This window comes from Podarcis gaigeae (genome assembly GCF_964106915.1).
Source record: "Podarcis gaigeae genome assembly, chromosome: 1".
NCBI lineage: Eukaryota > Metazoa > Chordata > Lepidosauria > Squamata > Lacertidae > Podarcis > Podarcis gaigeae.
Window position 1 is genome coordinate 47,350,751 of NC_139678.1, and position 19,704 is coordinate 47,370,454.

Consider the following 19,704-nt stretch of genomic DNA (forward strand, 5'->3'; position numbering starts at 1 on the left):
ACAGCTACTTTGACAGCTGTCAAAGTTTCTGTGTCTCTTCACCAGTCTCTCATAACGGATCGCTCCCGGTTCCCGGGGGGGTTGCATTTTAGTTCTCACAAACCAATCTTCTCCTCCAGCACAATTATTGTAATTTCCCTTCGTGGAATTAATTTTTTTCAAATAAACAAGTTCATCTCTCGATCTTAGTTGTCAAATCCTTGCATTAAAACATCTACAACAGGGGGGGGCGGACTTCCTTTTTGCACCTCCCCCACTCGCTCCAAATTCATAAATCAAATTTTTCCTTTTAAGTCCGATAAATTTACTCACGGGTTGTTCTTTTTAATCCAAATCCAAAATTTTCCAAAGAAGAAGTCGTTGCTCTCCGCCGAATGGCATGCGGCTTCGCTGGGCAGGGGAAGCAGTGGACTCATAGCACCACACACACACACACACACACACACCCGTCGCCCGCTCCGCAGCCTTTAAAAAGGCTCCTTCGCGGGTCGGGGGGGCGCAAACGGTGCCCGCCGAGTCACCAAGTCCATGGGCATCACCGCCCATGGTTTTTGAGGGTCCCCGCGTGCAATGCTCTTTTAAAGTGCTGTCCCTCCGTTTAATGTAGCCAGACATGGAAAGAAGGTGAATTTACAGTCTTAAGACAAAAATGTCCAGACACTGATAAACAGAAATAACCATAGTTTATTAATAGATGGCCAAGCCAACCAATAAGGGGAGGGCATCACTCCCTTATGCACAGGCTCATGAGTACACCCAGAAGCATCTAGTTAGACAGTGGCAACGGAAGTCTAGGCTAGATGATCCCTGGTCTGAGTCTGCAAGACTGATATTACAGTGGTACCTCGGGTTACAGACGCTTCAAGTTACAGACTCCGCTAACCCAGAAATAGTACCTCGGGTTAAGAACTTTGCTTCAGGATGAGAACAGAAATCGCGTGGTGGCGGTGGGAGGCCCCATTAGCTAAAGTGGTGCTTCAGGTTAAGAACGGTTTCAGGTTAAGAATGGACCTCCAGAACAAATTAAGTTCTTAACCCAAGGTACCACTCTACGTCCTTCTGCTCAGGGCAAACATCCCCAAGATTAGTGTATCTGTAACACTTCAAAAGGGCAGACAAGGAAAGAACAACCAGGACTATGTGCTGCTGTTAAAGTTTCCAACAAGAGGTTATTTGGCCCTTGTGGACAAGATGCTCAGCTAAAGAGACTATGGATCAGATGATGTAAGCCCTGTGTGACAAATAAAACTGAAAAGTTGTATTGCTGGGGTGGGGCGAAAGCTACCTCTCCAGATGAATAAGCAATGGCCATTTTGACAAGGTGAGCTAGTGAGTCACAGAAGAATTTACAGCAGTGTCTGTGCTATTGCTGTTGGGTGAGGGGAGGAGGGGGGAGGCAGCATGTGAAAAGAAAGAACGCATACAGAAAGTTCTTTATAAGTCGTTCTTCATTCCTACAACAGGGTCAAGTGGGCCACATAAGACTTTTTTACACTGTATAATAAAACCAAGTAACACAATACACATACACAATACGATCAGTTTACAAAAGAAGAGGGGAATATTCAGAGAGGAGCTTGGAGAGGGGGAAGGCACATACATTGTATGTGACATGCAAGAGAAGCCAGCAGTGGGTGCTGCTGTTCCGTGAGACAAAGATTCACATTAAAATATACTTGCAAAACAATTTGGCACAGCTTTTCAAAGAGAAGCATCTAAACTTTTCTGGCCAGTTTAAATCTTTTACCCACAAAGAAGTCCACTAAGATTCAGAATCCAAAGAATCGTGTTACTATTTTTACAACCTTGCTTCGCTTCTGCTGAACATTTAAGGAGCCAGGACGAGCAAGCTTCATATGTTCCTGTCAAGTGACATATTGAAGGTTGCCAAAACAGACACCATGATGGAACAACTATCTGAGAAAGACGATGCAGGGCTGCTTCTCAACAGTAGAACATGACCCCTGGTGTTTTCTATTGGGGTTTATTTCAGAGTCTGAACTATTACTACAGACTATTGATTGCTCTGCTACCAAATCCAATCAAAATAGACATTTAAAAAAATCCCACTAAATAAAGCAGTCCTTACGCACTATCTTGCATCAGCTTAAGATGAGCTTATGACTCGGATACTTCCAATAAAAGTGTGGCTGAATGTTCTCCAGAAAGTTTCAAAGGACAGTGGCCATGCATGAAATGCATGAGCAAAAATGGAAAAGAAAAAAAAAACCCAGAAAGCATGATATTCCTCAGCTTGAGCATCCTCTATGGTAACTGAGACTCAACTATCTATACCTTAACTGAAGCCAAAATATTTAAAAAAGGGGGGGCAAGGCACTGTCCTGTAAATCCACCATTGTGACTTTCTTGAAAAGCAGCCACTTTTCAATGATGTTCGAGTATTTCAGCTTGCAACAGCCCACTGCTAAAACACGGAGCTGCATTGCCACACTGCTCTTGAGGAGCATGTATATGGATTCACAAATCACAGTGCAAGCAGAGGAACCCAAGGCAATCAAGTTTGCAGGACAACTTCCAAGAGAAAAGGTGGAAGCACACCTATAGCACTCAGATCCCTCGTTTCTCAACAGTGAGATGTTAAGCACAAAGACCCTGCAAGCGTACAGGAACCAGGACAGCACAAATACTGCTAGCACACACATGCTATCTTTTAAGAACAGTTTTGCCGCCTCCTGCTCCATTTTATATTGACAGGAGAGACTTTTACTTCCCCACGCCACTTTCTTCTGCAAAAGTGTGGGAGACATATGCTTTTATCAGCATTCATCCAAGACCCAAACAAAATCAGGAGGTTGATTACAGCTAGTCCAGCAGGAATAAGATTTAGCATGGGGTAGGGAAAGCTATTCTCATGCCAATGCAGCAATTAGCTTTAAACCCCATAACACAAAATATCGGAGGAAACCCTGAAAGCACATGAAACTGTCGTACTGCTGTAGCTAAGGCGGTCTTGGCTTTGAGCACTGGCTGGTTGAGAGATCATAGTTGAGCTATACAAAATTAGCCCACAGGTGCTCCAGAGGGAGAAACTACTCTGAGTGGGACTAGTGCTGACTAGTCCCATTTTCTGCATTTGTGTTTGTGTATGGATGCATATGTAAGCGTGCACACATGTACACACAGTGTTCAAGTAATGTGGGAGCCCCCAACACTGTTGACTTATTTGAATAATGATGATGCTTGTGCAAGAAAAAAGATGAATTTTGATTGGTTGTAGAAACCAATGCATCCCTGGATTCCAGAGTCCTCTGTACCCCTTTAATCTAAACCAGCTTCAAAAAAGTCATAGGCAGAAACCAAATAGTCACACTAAGGCCAGCACAAGACAACTGTACAATTTACACTTATATACAGTATATTAAACAACATTCTTCAAGTCCAAGCAAATCCCTAACATTTAAATCATCAGTAGCTGTTCAGTTTTCTTTATCTTTCTTTTTTCTTTGTTTACTTTTTCTTCTTCTCTAAAGTACTATATAAAATGGCATAATAAGTAGACCAACTTCCACCCCTCTTCGTTATTTTTTCCCCAAAAGTGCAAATGTTGTGGTGGCCACTTCTGCTACGCTGGATTGTTGCCAGTTCCACCTGAGTGTTTTCAAATGGCAATGTGTCCGGTTCGTCCTTCCTTCCGTCTGGTTCATGCTTTTCTATCAGCTCTTAGACAAGACGTCCGACTAAAGTTGGGGAGAGATGGAGCGGGAAACAGCAACAGTTTGAGGGAGAGAAGAAACAAAATGTGAAATCTCCAATTACGGTAAATTTTTAGTAAGTAATTAACAGATTTTCCTTGTCAAACAAACTAATAATACCTGGGAATGCAATACGCAGTAAGGCTACAAAAAATAGGGCTTCTCTTTCTCCCTCCCTCCCTTCTGCACACCTGGGGGTTTAATGCAGATTTAAACAGATGAATTGCTGGGGTGGGGATATCTCTGCTACTGCACATACCAATTTGGTAACAACCACTAGTATACACCAAACTCATCGGTAAGGAGCACATTTTACTGGCTTTACCTGTTGCAAAAGCTTTGCCCCTTTTTCAGACAGCAGAAAACTCACTATATGCAGCCAGGAGGACTAAGGGCTCTCACCCACACTTCCTCTTGTTCTGTGATTTCTAGGCACAGTTCCAAGAGGTTTTTCTTTTGTCCCATGGCTTTCCCCAGGAAAACCTGCAACACTTCTCAGACCCCATGTCCATAAAACATGGGACAAACCGAAGTGTGGCTAAGCGCCGAGTAGTGTAAAGGACTTTACCTGGGTTTGCCCTTAAAACCAACTCAGAAACTGCAGCTAATCAAAAACTATGCTGCTTCTCTCATGACTGACATCAGGAGATGGGGATATGTTTGAATTTGCAGCAGCAGCAGCGGCTGACAATTTGCTTCTAGACCAGGCTTCCTCAACCTCGGCCCTCCAGATGTTTTTGGCCTACAACTCCCATGATCCCTAGCTAGCAGGACCAGTGATCAGGGATGATGGGAACTGTAGTCTCAGAACATCTGGAGGGCCGAGGTTGAGGAAGCCTGTTCTAGACTAACTTCCAAGTGCTGGTGGTTACCTTTCAACCATTCAGCCTGGGACCCATGTATCTCAAGGACTACTCCACTCGGCAGTAGCTGCAGTCAAAGGGTAAGAGCCAGGCTCCGAATGAGTGCCCTCTTTCAGAAAGGTTGCCAATCATTTTTATTCTGGGCAACATTGGGCTAGGTGGGTTATTTTTGTGTTTTGCTTCTCCAGGAGCGCTCTCTCTCTCCCACGCATATGAATATATACTGTCTTATGCACATTTATTGAATTTCATTGTTATCTTAATTTTATTTCCCCTTGAGATACCTAGAGATGTGAAAAGGTAGCATTTCAAGTGTTTTAAATGAAGTTCAATAAATAAATACTGACAAGTGCGATCCCAGCGATTAATACAGCTTGTCATATGGAAGCACCCTCTTGCCTGGTTAATCGGTAATAATATCCACAGGACTAGCTCCTTTCCAATATAGTTGGCCAGGCAATGGCTAGCAGTAGGTTTAGGCAGGATTGGGGGTAGGGGGTGAACAACCCCAAAACACACAGCTGTTCAAGACTGACTCGGATCAGAGGGAAGGGGAAGGAATTACAGAAGTACTTACTGAAAGGGTTAACACCTTGTCTTTTTCCATGGGGGAAACTTCCAACGCTCCCTGCAAAATATAAATTCTTTGTCCAGTGAATTTTTCCATGTATAACAAAGACTGCAGATTTAAGAAAGTAGCAAGGCTGATCTACCAGTGATGATGACTGAAGGCCCGCAAGGAAGAAGTAAAGCAGAATGTGCAAAGGTCACATCCCTCTACCTACAGCAAAGGTATTTTGGCTGAGTCAGAGAAGCCTGTATTTTCAAGAAGTATTTTGTTCAGTAATGAAGTAGACTTAGGAAAAATAAATCTGCCATGTACAAACCAATCTGCCACGTGCAATGTTTCAGACCACCACCAATAAGTGTCATTCTAATAGAATTATGATTTGTTCAAAAAAACTTTATGCCGGTTTCAAGATAACCACCTCTTGCTAAAGATGCGAGTGCTTTCAGGTATAAATTTGCTAGGAGCAAAAGTGCCTTCTCCTGGTTATAAAAGGTAATTCTTTTAGTGTCCATGGACATATAAACTGAACACATCTGGGCCCCTTTGAAGCTCAGAAACATGATTTCATGTTTCTTTTTGCAAACTGACATCTTTGGCAATGGCCACCAGAGGGTGCTAAACTTTAGGCTGCTTCCTAAAGCAGACTGGTTTGTTCAAGCGCTCCCGCAGGGGTGAGGAACCTTTGAGAGCCTGGGGGCCACATTCCCTTCTGCGCAACCTTCTGGGGGCCACATGCCAGCAATAGCTGAGGCAAGAGGTAAAAGTGGGCAGAGTAATGCATGCAAATATTACTTTTATACAATAAACTGGTTTCTACACACACAGCTCTATCCTGCATCCAGGCAAACATTCTTGCCAGGCAAAAGCACTCAAAGTAGGGCTGGAGAGAGGGTTTGGCTGGAGAAAATCTTGATGGTCAGACACCTTACCACCCTGCCAAGCCTGAGCTTCCCCACCTGTGTCCTTTAGGCATGACAAAAGTGTTACCCACCTCCTTCCTTCCCAACGCCCAGGCAACCTTTCAGTTCTTGTAGTGAGATGGACTTGTCCTTGTTGAGGTCACAGTAGTCAATGAAGCGCCGCGTACATTTCTTGGGCTTGGCTTTCTTCTTCACATAGCGCTTGAATGGCTTCATCTCCCTCTTGTTGATGTCATTGCTGTTGTTGTTGTCCAGCTGGCTGAAATACCAATGGACCACCCGCTCTTCCAACGTGTGGCTGGGATCAGGCTCAGAGAACCTGGAAACAAGAGGAGAAGGAAGGCTCACAGGAAACGCAACCCCCAATTTTTCAATACTCTCTTCTCTCTCTCTCTCTCTCTCTCTCTCTCTCTCTCTCAGGCAGAGCAGACTCTTGACAAAAGTTCTGATGGAGTCCTATTTTGTTTGCTTAAGTCTAGCAATAGCAAATGGTTATTAGGGAAAGCTGTGCTTTTGATTTTTTTTTAGAAATCATTAAGGGGACTACTAGCAGTCTCTTCTATCAGCTGGAAGGGCTTGTTTATAATATCTAACACATGGGGAAATTCAAACAGAAAATTAGTGTACTAGAGCATTAATGTAATAAACAAGGGATATTGCTTATTTAAATTTCTCTTTGTAATTCAGCTCTTGGTGGTGAAGCAAATCCACAACATACACCTGGATTAGAAGGTACTTGTTTTAGTGATGCTTAGATCTATTGTTTAAAGTGTGTGTTGCCTCACTCTCAGCCAAAACCATCAGGAAAGGAAAAAACCTGTAAGAGAACACAGTTAGCCACTTTGTAGGTTACTGTTTCCCTACATGCCACCATCTCTCACTAAAGTTGAACCACATGAAAGATCTTCCAAACTGCAAGTCTTGCAGAAAAGGGGCAGTAAATTTGTTCAAAAAGATAGTTTGCCTTCTGCTCCACCACACACCAAAAAAGCCCCCTAAGACTTACAACAAAATAAGGAATAGCGTAGAAAGTCTCAAGAGCCTACTTTGCTTGACCACATCAGAACAAAGCCAACAGTTCTGCTAATGCTGCACACAGATAGTTTGAAGAAAGCTCCTTAGATGTAGATGCAGGAGGAAATGACATCACCTCTCTCCTCCTCCACACACACCCAGGTTAACCTGACCAACAAAAACATGTTTACCTAGGTCAGCTTTTTAAGGGAAAAGGGGGCTGGCAAACATAAGGCTGCTTCTCCCTTTTGCTTGGTAACACCACAAACACGTATAGATGCACGCAAGCACACAGCCATGTTATGGACTACAATTTCCACTATGGGGTCTTCTAGTAGATCTAACAGTGAGCCACATTTTATCCACCTACAAAATGAAGAAATAAAACCATCTACAAAGGTGCACTGCAAGACAGAGCTAACGCCTGTTACTCCATCAATAGGCTTAGAATGGTTATTAAGCTAAGGGTCAAACTAGACAGGGCATCAGCAGTTCATCTTCTTTCAATGGAGTCCTACCACAACATGTACAAAGCAAAGGCCTGGGAGAAGAGGAAGGTTTTTCCCTGGTGCCTAAGGATATGCAATGAAGGTGCCAGGCGAGTCTCCCTGGGAAGAGCATTCCACATGTGGAAAGCCACTGCTGAAAAGGCTCACTCTCATGTTGCCACCCTTAGGATCTCTAGTGGAGAAGACACACAAAGAAGGGCCTCAGATAGTGATTGCAGGGTCTGGGCTGGTTCATATGCAGAGAGGCGGCCCCTTGAGGTATTGCGGTCTTGAGCCATTTAAAAAGTAAGTAAATTTAGTTGCATGCTTGAATGTGCTTTTTAGATACCATGTGATGTTGTGCTGCTTCTGCTGCGGTGTTGTTGTTGTTGTTTTACTTCCTAGCCCCTTTGAGTTGAAATGCTTGAATTAATTCATCTGGTATAGCCTAAACCTCTGAGATAATCAATGTGAAGCACTTTGAAGATTCTATAATTCAGTGGAAATCTTAAGTACTGTCATCTTCCCACAATCAGAATTCTCCCCTTGCAGTAATTAAATAAAAATAATAGTAAAGTTGGACATATGTAAAGGCATCTGCACAATAAATTCGTCTGAAAACATGTGGTATGCTATTGCAGGTACAAATTGCCTCACAGGGTTTCAAAAGGACAGCAAATTGCTGAGTGAACATCTGTAGAAAATTGAAAACATTTGCTAAGGCCCTCTGTGGGCTGGCAGTTTCTGGCCCTGCTATCAAGATGAAAACAGTTGTTCACGATAGAAAGTGAGGAATTCGAGTGACAGAACAGTGGAACCGCTGACCTCACTCAGAAACAAAGCCCACTAATGAACACCACATACTATTCTGTCTCCTGCCAGATTTATCTGAGTTTAACATCAGGGCACAATATTATGCTCCTTAGCAAATGAGGATGAGGACACAACCAGCACATTGGTTCTTCTCAGCCACGACAACCAGCACATTACTGCTTCTCAAAATAGTTATGTCATTCATTTGCAACACATTTGTGTCCATCAAACTGAATCCAAACAAGCACCCATCTCAAACACCCACCTCTCTATAGTAACAAGCAAGGTTTAAAATCACCACCTTACAATCTGCCCCAGTTTGTCACCTCATGCTATCCCCCAAAGGCTGGCATACAAGCAAAATGAAATAGTAAAAAAAAATGCTGTAAAGCTGTGACTTAACTGATACCTTCCATCTGACCATGCCACCCAGTTCCCACAGGAACAAATCAAGATACCATCGCACCTTTGAAGTCGACGGAATACGTTCTGGAAGTCCATTCGATCCAAAACATTCGAAAACCAAATTGTGGCTTCTGATTGGCTGCAGAAAGCTCCTGCAGCCAATCAGAAGCTGTGGAAGCCCCGCCGGACGTTTGGGTTCCAAAAGGACGTTCACAAACTGGGACAATCACTTCTGGGTTTGTGGCATTTGGGAGCCAAAACGTCCGAGTTCCAGGGCGTTTGGGATCCAAGGTACGTACGACTGTAATGTAAACCAGTAAGTAACTGGGAATGTGTGATGGAAGCCTAGCAATCCCTGAAATGCTGAAGGGCTAAAAAAACCCCTCATATTGATCACAACTTCAGAAGCTTTGTCTCAAGCATATTGTCTCCTATATGCAGAGTCTGGTTAGTGACACCCCCTGGGGTGCCTGAGATTTTATTTTATTTTAACAGTAAGTTTCTAGCCCTACTAGAAAGCAAGTTATGAAGAAAAATGAAACCGTTAAATTTCTGGCTGCTCTCTGCTGTCAGTGTTCTCAGTCAATGAGTTGTTTGGACACCAGGCAATGAGAAACCCTGGGATCTTTAAAAAGCTGCTATTCCCCTGCCCCTTTTAGCATACTTTTCCTGCACTCAGAATGTAGTTTGTCCTTCCTTTTTTCCTAAAAACCAGGATGCAGTTTCCCTCTGGTGAATTCATCTGAGATCAGGTATTGCTTAAAAGTTATTTTCTGCAAACACTACTTCATGAAAATCAGTTATTGGCATGGTAAGGGCTTTTAAGAAATCACAGATGTTTCTATTTACATTTACCTAGGTTCTCCAGCAAACTAACTTTGCCTCCTTTATTTTAAAGAGAAGAAGAAGAAGAAGAGTTTGGATTTGATATCCCGCCTTTCACTCCCTTTAAGGAGTCTCAAAGCGGCTAACATTCTCCTTTCCCTTCCTCCCCCACAACAAACACTCTGTGAGGTGAGTGGGGCTGAGAGACTTCACAGAAGTGTGACTGGCCCAAGGTCACCCAGCAGCTGCATGTGGAGGAGAGGAGACTCGAACCCGGTTCTCCAGATTACAAGACTACCACTCTTAACCACTACACCACACTGGCTGTTTACAATGGCATGAAGACTGAAACTCAAACTATTAACGATGCCATATACTCTCTGACGTCTTCTTCACCTCTGACTCACTGTATTTGATACAACAGAATTATTTAAATCTGAAAGCAAGCCACTTCTGGCTTAGAAAAGGGTAAGCATACTTCCTCCTACAGAGGTTTTTGGCTCATATTAGTCTTAAATCCAAGGAAAGGGTGTTTTTTAAAAAATTATCATCTGCATTTGTTTTTGCATTGCATGTTGAGCATACCAGCAGACTGCAGAACATCCAGTTCACAGACATTCAACCACTAATACGATTAACAAGGCAGAAATGCCAAATTAGGATATCCTTTACAAAAGCCATTAAAATTCAGTAAATAAGATATGAAATAACACTCTCAAAAATATCTGCTTTGGAAACTGAAGGTCATATTATTTTGCCCACTGCACTTTTACTTTCTAAAATATGATAATGTGCACTGTTACGAAACCAATGGGAAATGCACAAGACTTAGGCAGACTGATTCATAGATGCATATTCATTGCAAAATTCGGAGAAGGGTGAATTTCAAAGAATGGCAGTTTCTCAGTTTGCATATTGTTTCAAAAATGACAAATCGGGTACATACACCTTCAAAAGCAAACTGAATCAAATTCCTCCCCATCCCTACTTATGAACGAGTCCAGAGCTTGAATTTCCCTAGTGTATTATTCAAATGAAATAGTCTCCTTTAAGACCAGATACATCTTTGGTTCTCCTGTTTCAGTTTAATTTGAATGCATCCCAAACTCACCTTCCGCCTCCAGCAGGTGCTGCTGAGTTAATGGCCTGTACCATGTCTGTGGTGAGAGCATCCAGTAAACTTGTAATAAATTCTACTTTCTTCCCTTCTGGGCAGCCTGCAAAGGGAATAGAAGCTTCCTTTGAACAAATGGTAGTCAGAACAGGTTCTTCTTCCTCCTAAGGCCATGTCTATGCTGTATGGAGTTGTCAAATTTTGTTTGGGTGCAGTTCTAACGACTGCTGTGTCTTGCATTTTTGCAGGCAGCCTAAATCACACCTGCCCACCCTCCTTCCAAATGTGACCCACATTGTAGTTTTCTGTCATATATGCATTCTATGGTGCTGCTCCCAAAGTCAACAAGGCAAAGACAGAAGTATGGTTGAACAAATGCATACAGCAAGTTCAGCATAGAATTCAGTGTAAATGAGCAAACAAAAAGTCCTCCCGACACAATAGGAAATGCAGCAAAGGGAAAAGGTAAAGGAGGCGATGAGGACACAGGAACTCAAGCACACATAGCCACCAAGATAGCAATATCAGAGGTTAACGTGGATTTCAGTTCACATGGATGTTTTAAATCACAGTGTGGATTTTTGTTTACATTTGTCGCACCTCCTGACGTATTCCGCGACAGTAGGTTCCACACAAATCCAGTTTTTGGTGACGTGGAAATCCATAAAGGATTAAAATGCAAGGTTAAATTTAAACATAAATATTACCAGATAATACAAGATTTAAAAATAATTAAAATTACCTCCATCAGCTCATAAATCATCAGTAAACTAGTATAAAAAACTAGTAGCCACACATGTGCAGAAGGGCAGGTTTGAGTAACCAGCCAGCCACACTCTTCTGGCCTCCACCATTTTTGTACCAAAGTTTGTACAAGAATTCCTCTGATGAACATGGAGCCCAACAGAAATGATGGGAAGTAAGTGGAAAATCAGGAGGCAACAGGGGTGGAGTAGGACTACTTCCCCCATTCAAAGCATATATTTATTTTAGACTTTACATGGAGAGGGAATTTTTTCCCCTTAATTTTTTGGGGGGTGGGGTTGGTCTTCTTCTTCTTATGGCTGCTTCAAATGGTTTCTAATAAGCCTTTTGAACTACTATAATTACTGCTCATTTGATATATTAAAAGCCACTTTGGGAGACAGTGGCATATAAATAAACATACAATGATGAAATTTCCTACGATTATCCTCAGGGAGTGTAGCAATAAACGTATGAGCACAGATAAAAACCCAAGATGAAGCTCAACTCAGAGGTCCACTTGCTAACTGTCCCTAGAGCACTCTGAGCCATCTGACAAAACATTAGGAAGAACTTTCTGACAGCAATAGCTGTTTGACAGTGGAACGGATCACCTTGGAAGGTGGTGGACTCTCCTTCATTGCAGGTTTTTAAGCAGAGGTTCTCTCTTAGGTTATCTGTCTGGGATTCTTTAGCTGTGAATCCTGCATTGCAGGGGGCTGAACCAGATGGCCCTTTGGGTCCTTTCCATCGCTACAAATCTGAGATTTTATAATTCTCATTATCTTATGTATCTTAGCTTTTAATGCTGCCATAAGCAAGTGACCTGGAAGTTCTCTGACCTGGAAGTTCTCTGTCTTTGAAAGGGTCATCCGTTTCTGGGCTCTTCGATCTGGCATCACTTTCACACACGGGGGTCTCGTATCTAGAGACCAAAGAGATATAAAAAGAATATGTCCTTAAGGTATGGACTTCAGGAGTTCTCTCACTCTTTGTCCCACCCCGTGAACAAGTGTTAGCTGGAGCAGCCACAGCGCAAGAGGCAGGTGGGAACATTGTGCCCCGTGGCATTTATTTGCCGACTTTATATACCTAGAGCTAGTGGAAGGGAATGGATCAGAGAAATTGGACACAGGAGTATTGGGGGGGGGGTAGAAAGAGCAAAATAATGGGACTGGTTGTTGCAAGAACAGGATTCTCTCCTTTGGGCTTAATGCTGCTCATCTTGACCTCCCACCCCACTCCCAGGGGTCCGAAGGGTTTAAGGAGATCACTTAGCAGACATGGCACACTGTCTTGTGGGGATTCCCCAAAACCACTCCACAACTCTCCCAGAAACCTCAGCAAACCAGAACGCAGGACTAAATAGACCTGTCTCACGCATGCTTTTTTTTGTTGTTGGCTTGTTTTTACACTTAAGGCGTTGGTAACTTATTAATATATTTGTGTTTTTAGTATTTGCACTAGCCCATCATCACACTGTTTTCTTTGCCTGTTTCCCAAGGATCTACAGGAATGGGTGGGGACAGGCTGCCCTGAAGGAACAAGTGCAATGAGTGTGGGAGAGAGAGGCAAGTGAGAGAGGTTAATATATCAAGGGAGGGAGCAGCAAAGAAAATGAGGAACTTTAATAAAATATGCAGAATCACATTAAAATACTTTTGTCTTAGTTTTCCATCTGTCTGGGGTTTAAGCCAGTTTAATGTGCAGAAGAGAAATGCACGAACATTTCTGACATATAAAATATTATTTAATTTTAAATTTGCCTCTCTTTGACATTTAATACGCCATGACCATGGCTTTCCTCTAGCAGAAATGGCAATAAATCCTCTGCCCTCTGGGTCCAACTATGCTATTCACTAACAAGAAAACAGCCTTGCAGATGAGAAAGAAAGTGTATATTGAGTGTACGTCCTGAACCCTAAAGTGGTGGTTCCTTGACCCCCAGGCCACAGTTTATTTTATTTTCTAATATGTAATTCAAAAGGAGGTGATTTTTACCGTGTGGAAGTACCAGGCAGAGGACGGCCTGTGTCTACCAGAACACACCAGCAATATCCTGTGGACTGGTGACACTGAACTGGCTTGTAGAGTCCTCCAGGGGCACATTCAGGGATAACAATCCCCTCACGAGGGTTCTGCCTGGCCTCTTCAAGAGCACTTTGCCTCTCGTGGTCACATGAGTTAACTTTCTCTGGAAAAGAAAAGAAAGGGAGGGTCACTATCCAGGGCATATGATGAAGCCCCACCTCTAGTTCCCACCTTGATAATTTAGGAAACCCCATAAATAAAGGAAGTAAGCCCTATTTACCTTCTTCAAACATGACTTACAATATGATCCTACAGCCAGAGGCCTAAGATGCTGTCACAAAAGTCACCACTGTGGTTCAGGTTTTTACGAGACATTACTTTGCCAGATAATCTTTAGCCAGTGGTCAGGTTTGTGTGGGGTTTTTGTTTTGTTTTGTTTTTTAGTGCTTGATAGTTAAGGAAGATAAGGAACGCGGGTGGCGCTGTGGGTTAAACCACAGAGCCTAGGACTTGCCGATCAGAAGGTTGACGGTTCGAATCCCCACGATGGGGTGAGTTCCTGTTGCTCGGTCCCTGCTCCTGCCAACCTAGCAGTTCAAAAGCACGTCAAAGTGCAAGTAGATAAATACAAGTAGATAAATACCTTCCAGAGGGAAGGTAAACGGCGTTTCCGTGCGCTGCTCTGGTTTGCCAGAAGCAGCTTAGTCATGCTGGCCACATGACCCAGAAGCTGTACGCCGGCTGCCTCAGCCAATAAAGCAAGATGAGTGCCGCAACCCCAGAGTCGGCCACGACTGGACCCAATGGTCAGGGGGCCCTTTACCTTTACCTTTACTTAAGGGAGATAAGATACCAACAGCTGCAGTTGCTAGTACATCTCTCAATCCAGCAGTTTTTAACCTGTGTTCCATGGAATGTTGCAGTTCCTGGGAATCTTATCAAGAGGTCCTCCCTTAAGCTTTTTCACCATTTTTGCTGGTGGAACACACAGCCATAGGGGAGGAATGTTGACCATGTTCAAAGGTACAGCCAGTTTCCAGAGACTACATCATCACTGTTTGACAGTCCTGGCTGATGCTTTGTAAGCGCTCCCAAGAATACGACCCAGAATCCCACGCAAAATCATTCTGTAAGGCTATGAGCATGCTATAATTTTAAATCATCTTCAAAATACATTCTTTAACCCTCACAGAGTTACAATTCCCAGCCACCCTTAACAAAAGGTTTAGTGCATACACAGCCTAAGACAGGGAGATGTGTAGCATAGATTTCTCCATGGATTTTGAAACCACTGCCTAGATTACTGATAGGCAGTGAATGATACTACACTAGAACTCCTCTCTGCCCCAGTGAGCATGGCTAGTTGTTAAGGATGTTGGGAGTTTAGTCCAGCAACATCCATACACACACAAAATAATGTTACCTCAGAAAAATCTCCACAAATGATGCCTTTAAACAACAACTCTCTCTCTCTCTCTCTGTGTGTGTGTGTGTGTGTGTGCGCACACACACACTTGGCATAACAAGAGCAACTTGATCAGGGTTGCAAAACAGAGTAGAGAGGAGGGGTATTTTTTTTTAAATGAACAAAATCTGAAAAGCAGTCCTCAGCTGATATTTAAGGGAACTTTGCTTTGCTGACAGGCTTTACTCTTTATTTTAAGGTGACTGTTTCTGTGCTGTATACAAACAGAGGAGTTATTCAGTTAGAGGCCTCTGGGCATCCTCACAAATCAATTACATCACAAGCTGCCAAATTACTCAAGCTCTCTGCCTGACAGCAATTTACACCTTTCCTGTCAAGGTGAGGTGGGTCATTCATTTATTCAGATGCAAGGGAAAGGGAGCCAAATAATCCCCTTCATGGTCTGCTCAAGTTTTCCATTTATTTGTTTTATGCAATGGAAAATGCTCCACTGAAATGAAGGGCATTCCAGACATATTTACATCTTAACTCTGCAGAGTTCTGCAATGCAGGAATTCAAAGCAAAATGTAGAGTCCAAGAGTTCACACCAGCATCAGACGAGGTAGCAAAGCAATCTTGACTACACTCCTTCAAAATATAGAGCATCTGTTCCTGGCTCACAGGAGGGGAAAGTGATCTTGTGCTAATGTCCTGCTCATGGGTTTCCCACAGGCATCTGGTTGGCCACTATGAAAACAGGATGCTGGACTAGATGGGCCCATGACCTGATCCAGCAAGTTTTTCTTATGTTCTTAAAGACATACCATGTCCTCAAACTCTGGATAAGCAGATGACTGAAGAAGTGGAGATGGTTGTGATAGACTGGGAAGATTGCAATGTTGTTGTTTTTCATCCATTGAGTGTTGGGGACATGTTGACAGCTTCTCTGTGCTAGATTCTCTATTCTAGCTTCACATGTGAATACTACTCAAGTTTACTCTTAAACATTTATTGCACAGCTGGATAATCTGCAGCCTGGGGACCTCTTTTTATGCTACCTGACGCGGGTGGCGCTGTGGGTTAAACCACAGAGCCTAGGGCTTGCCGATCAGAAGGATGGCAGTTTGAATCCCCATGACGGGGTGAGCTCCCGTTGTTCGGTCCCTGCTCCTGCCAACCTAGTAGTTCGAAAGCACGCCAAAGTGCAAGTAGATAAATAGGTACCGCTCCGACGGGAAGGTAAACGGCGTTTCCGTGCACTGCTCTGGTTCACCAGAAGCGGCTTAGTCACGCTGGCCACATGACCCGGAAGCTGTACGCCGGCTCCCTCGGCCAATAAAGCGAGATGAGTGCCGCAACCCCAGAGTCAGCCACGACTGGACCTAATGGTCAGGGGTCCCTTTGACACCTCCCCATTTTTGCACCCCGTTAGAATTCCTTGCTTCCTCTTTCTCCTTCATTTCCCCCATGGTCCCTGTCACCCGCATTTCCCTAGCTTTCAGAAGTGTTTTTCTCCCTGCTCGAATGTAGTTCCAGAACAATTGAAAGGGCCATATTTTATTTGATATTTTTTTTCCTGGTTAAATGGCTTGAGAGAAAAGATGTTTTCCCCACATCTGTCTGAGAAAAAAATGATACATAAATTCTTTCTTTCCACGGTCCAGACCAGCATTCTCTTTTTTAAAAGTAGTTATGAACACCTATTTAGGAAAGTGAGTCAATGTCATCAAAAAGAGAAACAGAACAGAAAATAAATCCTTCTCTACGTTAAATTAGTGACTGAGCTAAGGGAAAAGAACAATGTCCAGCATAATGAATGGGTAGGGGAAGGAGGTGCTGAGTAACAACTTGGCCAAGATAATAAAGCTGTGACCATTTTTAAAAGAATAAGACTGTCATATTATCCAACTTTTGCTGTCATAAGGGAAGCAGGCCAGGCAATGCTGCCAACCTGCTGCTGCTGCTACAAGAAGTGAAAGAGGGAGGGAGTCCTTTGGGGAGATTAAAATTCTCGATTTCATCTTCCAACAAGAAATGGGAGAAGTGAGGCAAGTGCAAGGAATCTCCTTTCAATCAGGGCTGCTGACCCACAAAACATTTAAACTATATTTTGGATTAATCCCTTTGACACTCCAAACTAATTTACGAGAGCTCAGGGTAGAGAATAAATAGGTGTGGCTTATTTGTGAATGACATTTTTCCTGTTAAGATCTTTTGGGGAAATGTGTAATTTCATTCGCAGGCATGGATTTACACAAGTCACCTAGGCTCATATAGTCTGAAGAATACAATCATATTTCCCCGTGGATGTTTTCATGACAGTGTATGGCACGAAGTCAATGATGCAGCCAACTATTAGAAAGATGGTCCAGTTTTGCCTGGAACAGGAAATGGAAGGACATGGTTCAGAGCAAGTCCATTTTTTTAAAAAGTGGTGTCTGGTTTAGCTTTTAAGTTCTCGTTTGTAGAATAAAAGCTATTGCAATTTCACTCTGAACTTAATTCCAAATGAATTTCCTGAAGTCCACAGATCAGTGCAGCAGAATTACTGCATATACTAGGGTAAAGTGTGCATATATTAGCGAAAGGAACACACAAAATGCATTACATAAGGGGGAACTATTTTGCAAAAATGTGTATACAAATGTGCATACAAAGATGTGTATATTACAAGAAATTCGCACTAAAATCTTGAATTTTTGTGAGGCACTTAAAAAATGCAAATCGCTGCAGAAATGTGAGGAACTGAATTTAAGTTTGAAAAAATGAGAAATGAAAATAAACTAAATTGGCTGTTTCATCCTTCCCTGGTACTAAATAGGTTCTCCATAGCAGGTGAAGGGCGAATCAAGTCAACCACCAGAGGCCTTCACCATTCCAAAGCCAACAAAGCTCTTAACAGGATCACTAACAATACCAGCTAAATCCTCCAAACCTATCAGGAATCACCCCAGATTTGTTTTATTATTTTTATTTTTATTATTTATTGAATAATATACCGCCCTATATCCAGAGGTCTTGAGAAATATTACTGTCAACATTAGAAGGGTGAGTTGGCCCATCTCAACATGTAGATATGGGGTCATCTTAAATAAACGTACAAATTCCCCTTTATTATTTATGTAGTTTATTATTAAATGTTACTGCCTTGTGTGGCACTGTACAAATTTTCCACCTAAGGCACAAAAAAAGCTCGTCTGGCAACAGCGCACTGAGTACGAAATGCTATGGCTGGGACATTGAAAATGGAGATTTGTATCCCCAGATCAAACGCTCAGCAGAGATCGGAGGCTTTATGTTCCTTATGACACAATTTCCCCTTCCCTACCAAAGAAACAAAAAGCCATGCAATACATTCAGTAACTGACAAGTCTTCAGTGTGGGAAAGAGGCATCTCCCTCCAGCCCCTGAAACAAAAGCCTGCAAGTCATGGAAACAGCAGGTAAGGAAAGGGCAAAAACTCCCCTTTCCATTTAGGAGCACAACACCAGCTGAGCAAACATTGGGAGGAGCAGATGCATAAGTGCCTCTCTATCCCCACTCCCTTTATACAAGAACACCTGCACTTCTCATGACATACCATCTAGGGTCGGATAGCAATCACTGGAGTATTTCGCTTTCGAAAAAGAAATAAGTGAAGGCTTTTTCCCCTTCCATAACCACAATCTCTAGAAGACCAAATGCTTTGTCTTGGATTTCTATGCCTCTACAAAAAGCACAAGAATAAAAATTACAGTAAAACACAATACAGCACAATTTTGTTTTGAATTTTGTTTACAAGTGCTTTTGGTCTCTGAAGTAGATAACCATTTAGCCTTTACCAGCTAGTGAATTTCACTGTGGTTCTCCTATTTGAAATGCAGAGAAGTACATACAGAACCATATGGCAAATGTGCAGTATTGGTTCATAAACCATTAGGAGGAGTCAAGATGGAGAACAAACTGATACAGTGGAAAACTCTCCAAAATACACTTAGTAGAACTCGCCTGCAAAGAACGCAGATGGCACCCTTCACTATTCTGAACTCCAAGTGTGTGTCCAGATTAACTCCAAAACATCTTAAATATAATAATCTGAAATATGTATTTGAAATATTTCCTCTCCCTTTCTCTGTTTTCATCACTGCCCACAAAGTGGTGGGTAAGATGCTTTTACCCCAGAACACCAGCTCACATCTATTTTGAGACCTTGCGTTCTGGCTCAAAATAAATAAATAAATAAATTCATTTTATTTTTTTCATTTATTTGTGCTATCTACATACCACTTAAATTACCAGAGTCTCTAAGCAGCATATTGCGTGTGACACATTAGCACATAAAGGCTTAAAAACAGTAAACATCTATTATTGTTTTGCCAGTTCACCATTTTTAACCTAAATTACAGAGCTTAGCATTAGTCAGGGCTCAGCCCCCAAACCTATTATACATTCCAGAGCTCAGCTCCACAACATCTGGAATAAGGCCAATGTCTTGGAGAACAGGGACAATGCATTTGTCTCACCACTTGAGTGCAAAGTCCACCTACCGACCCACACATGGGATACGGAACTAGTGGCATGCTTGAACCCCAGCACCTCTTTTGCAGGAAAGCTAACCCGCGTTTATTGGTGCCTTTCTGTTTTCATTCTAACTCCAGTGGCCAATCCATGGGCTCCCAGTCAAGCACTTTGACATTTCGTTCTAACGTCTCATGACACCTTGCTCCCTCGCCACCTTGCTTCTTTTCCTCCCCTTCTCCCTTCCTGCCCCTATGTGACTTTACAGCAGCTGTGGGGAGGTTGCTGTTATGACTTTGT

General features: G+C 42.7%; 1 protein-coding gene across 3 annotated transcripts in view; it reads right to left on the reverse strand.

Moving 5' to 3' along the window:
* Positions 1 to 688: 688 nt before the first annotated feature.
* The window catches only part of SMOC1 (SPARC related modular calcium binding 1), a 62,249-nt gene continuing 43,233 nt past the window's right edge, over positions 689 to 19,704 (reverse strand). For all 3 annotated transcript variants that reach the window (XM_083747464.1, XM_083747462.1, XM_083747463.1), the window contains 6 exons: positions 13,472 to 13,664; positions 12,313 to 12,395; positions 10,724 to 10,829; positions 6,139 to 6,386; positions 5,154 to 5,204; positions 689 to 3,698 (listed from right to left, as the gene is read on the reverse strand). In XM_083747464.1, the coding sequence (XP_083603590.1) occupies positions 3,682 to 3,698; positions 5,154 to 5,204; positions 6,139 to 6,386; positions 10,724 to 10,829; positions 12,313 to 12,395; positions 13,472 to 13,664 (698 nt within the window). In that variant the 3' untranslated portion in view covers positions 689 to 3,681. The remainder of the gene's footprint in view (positions 3,699 to 5,153; positions 5,205 to 6,138; positions 6,387 to 10,723; positions 10,830 to 12,312; positions 12,396 to 13,471; positions 13,665 to 19,704) is intronic.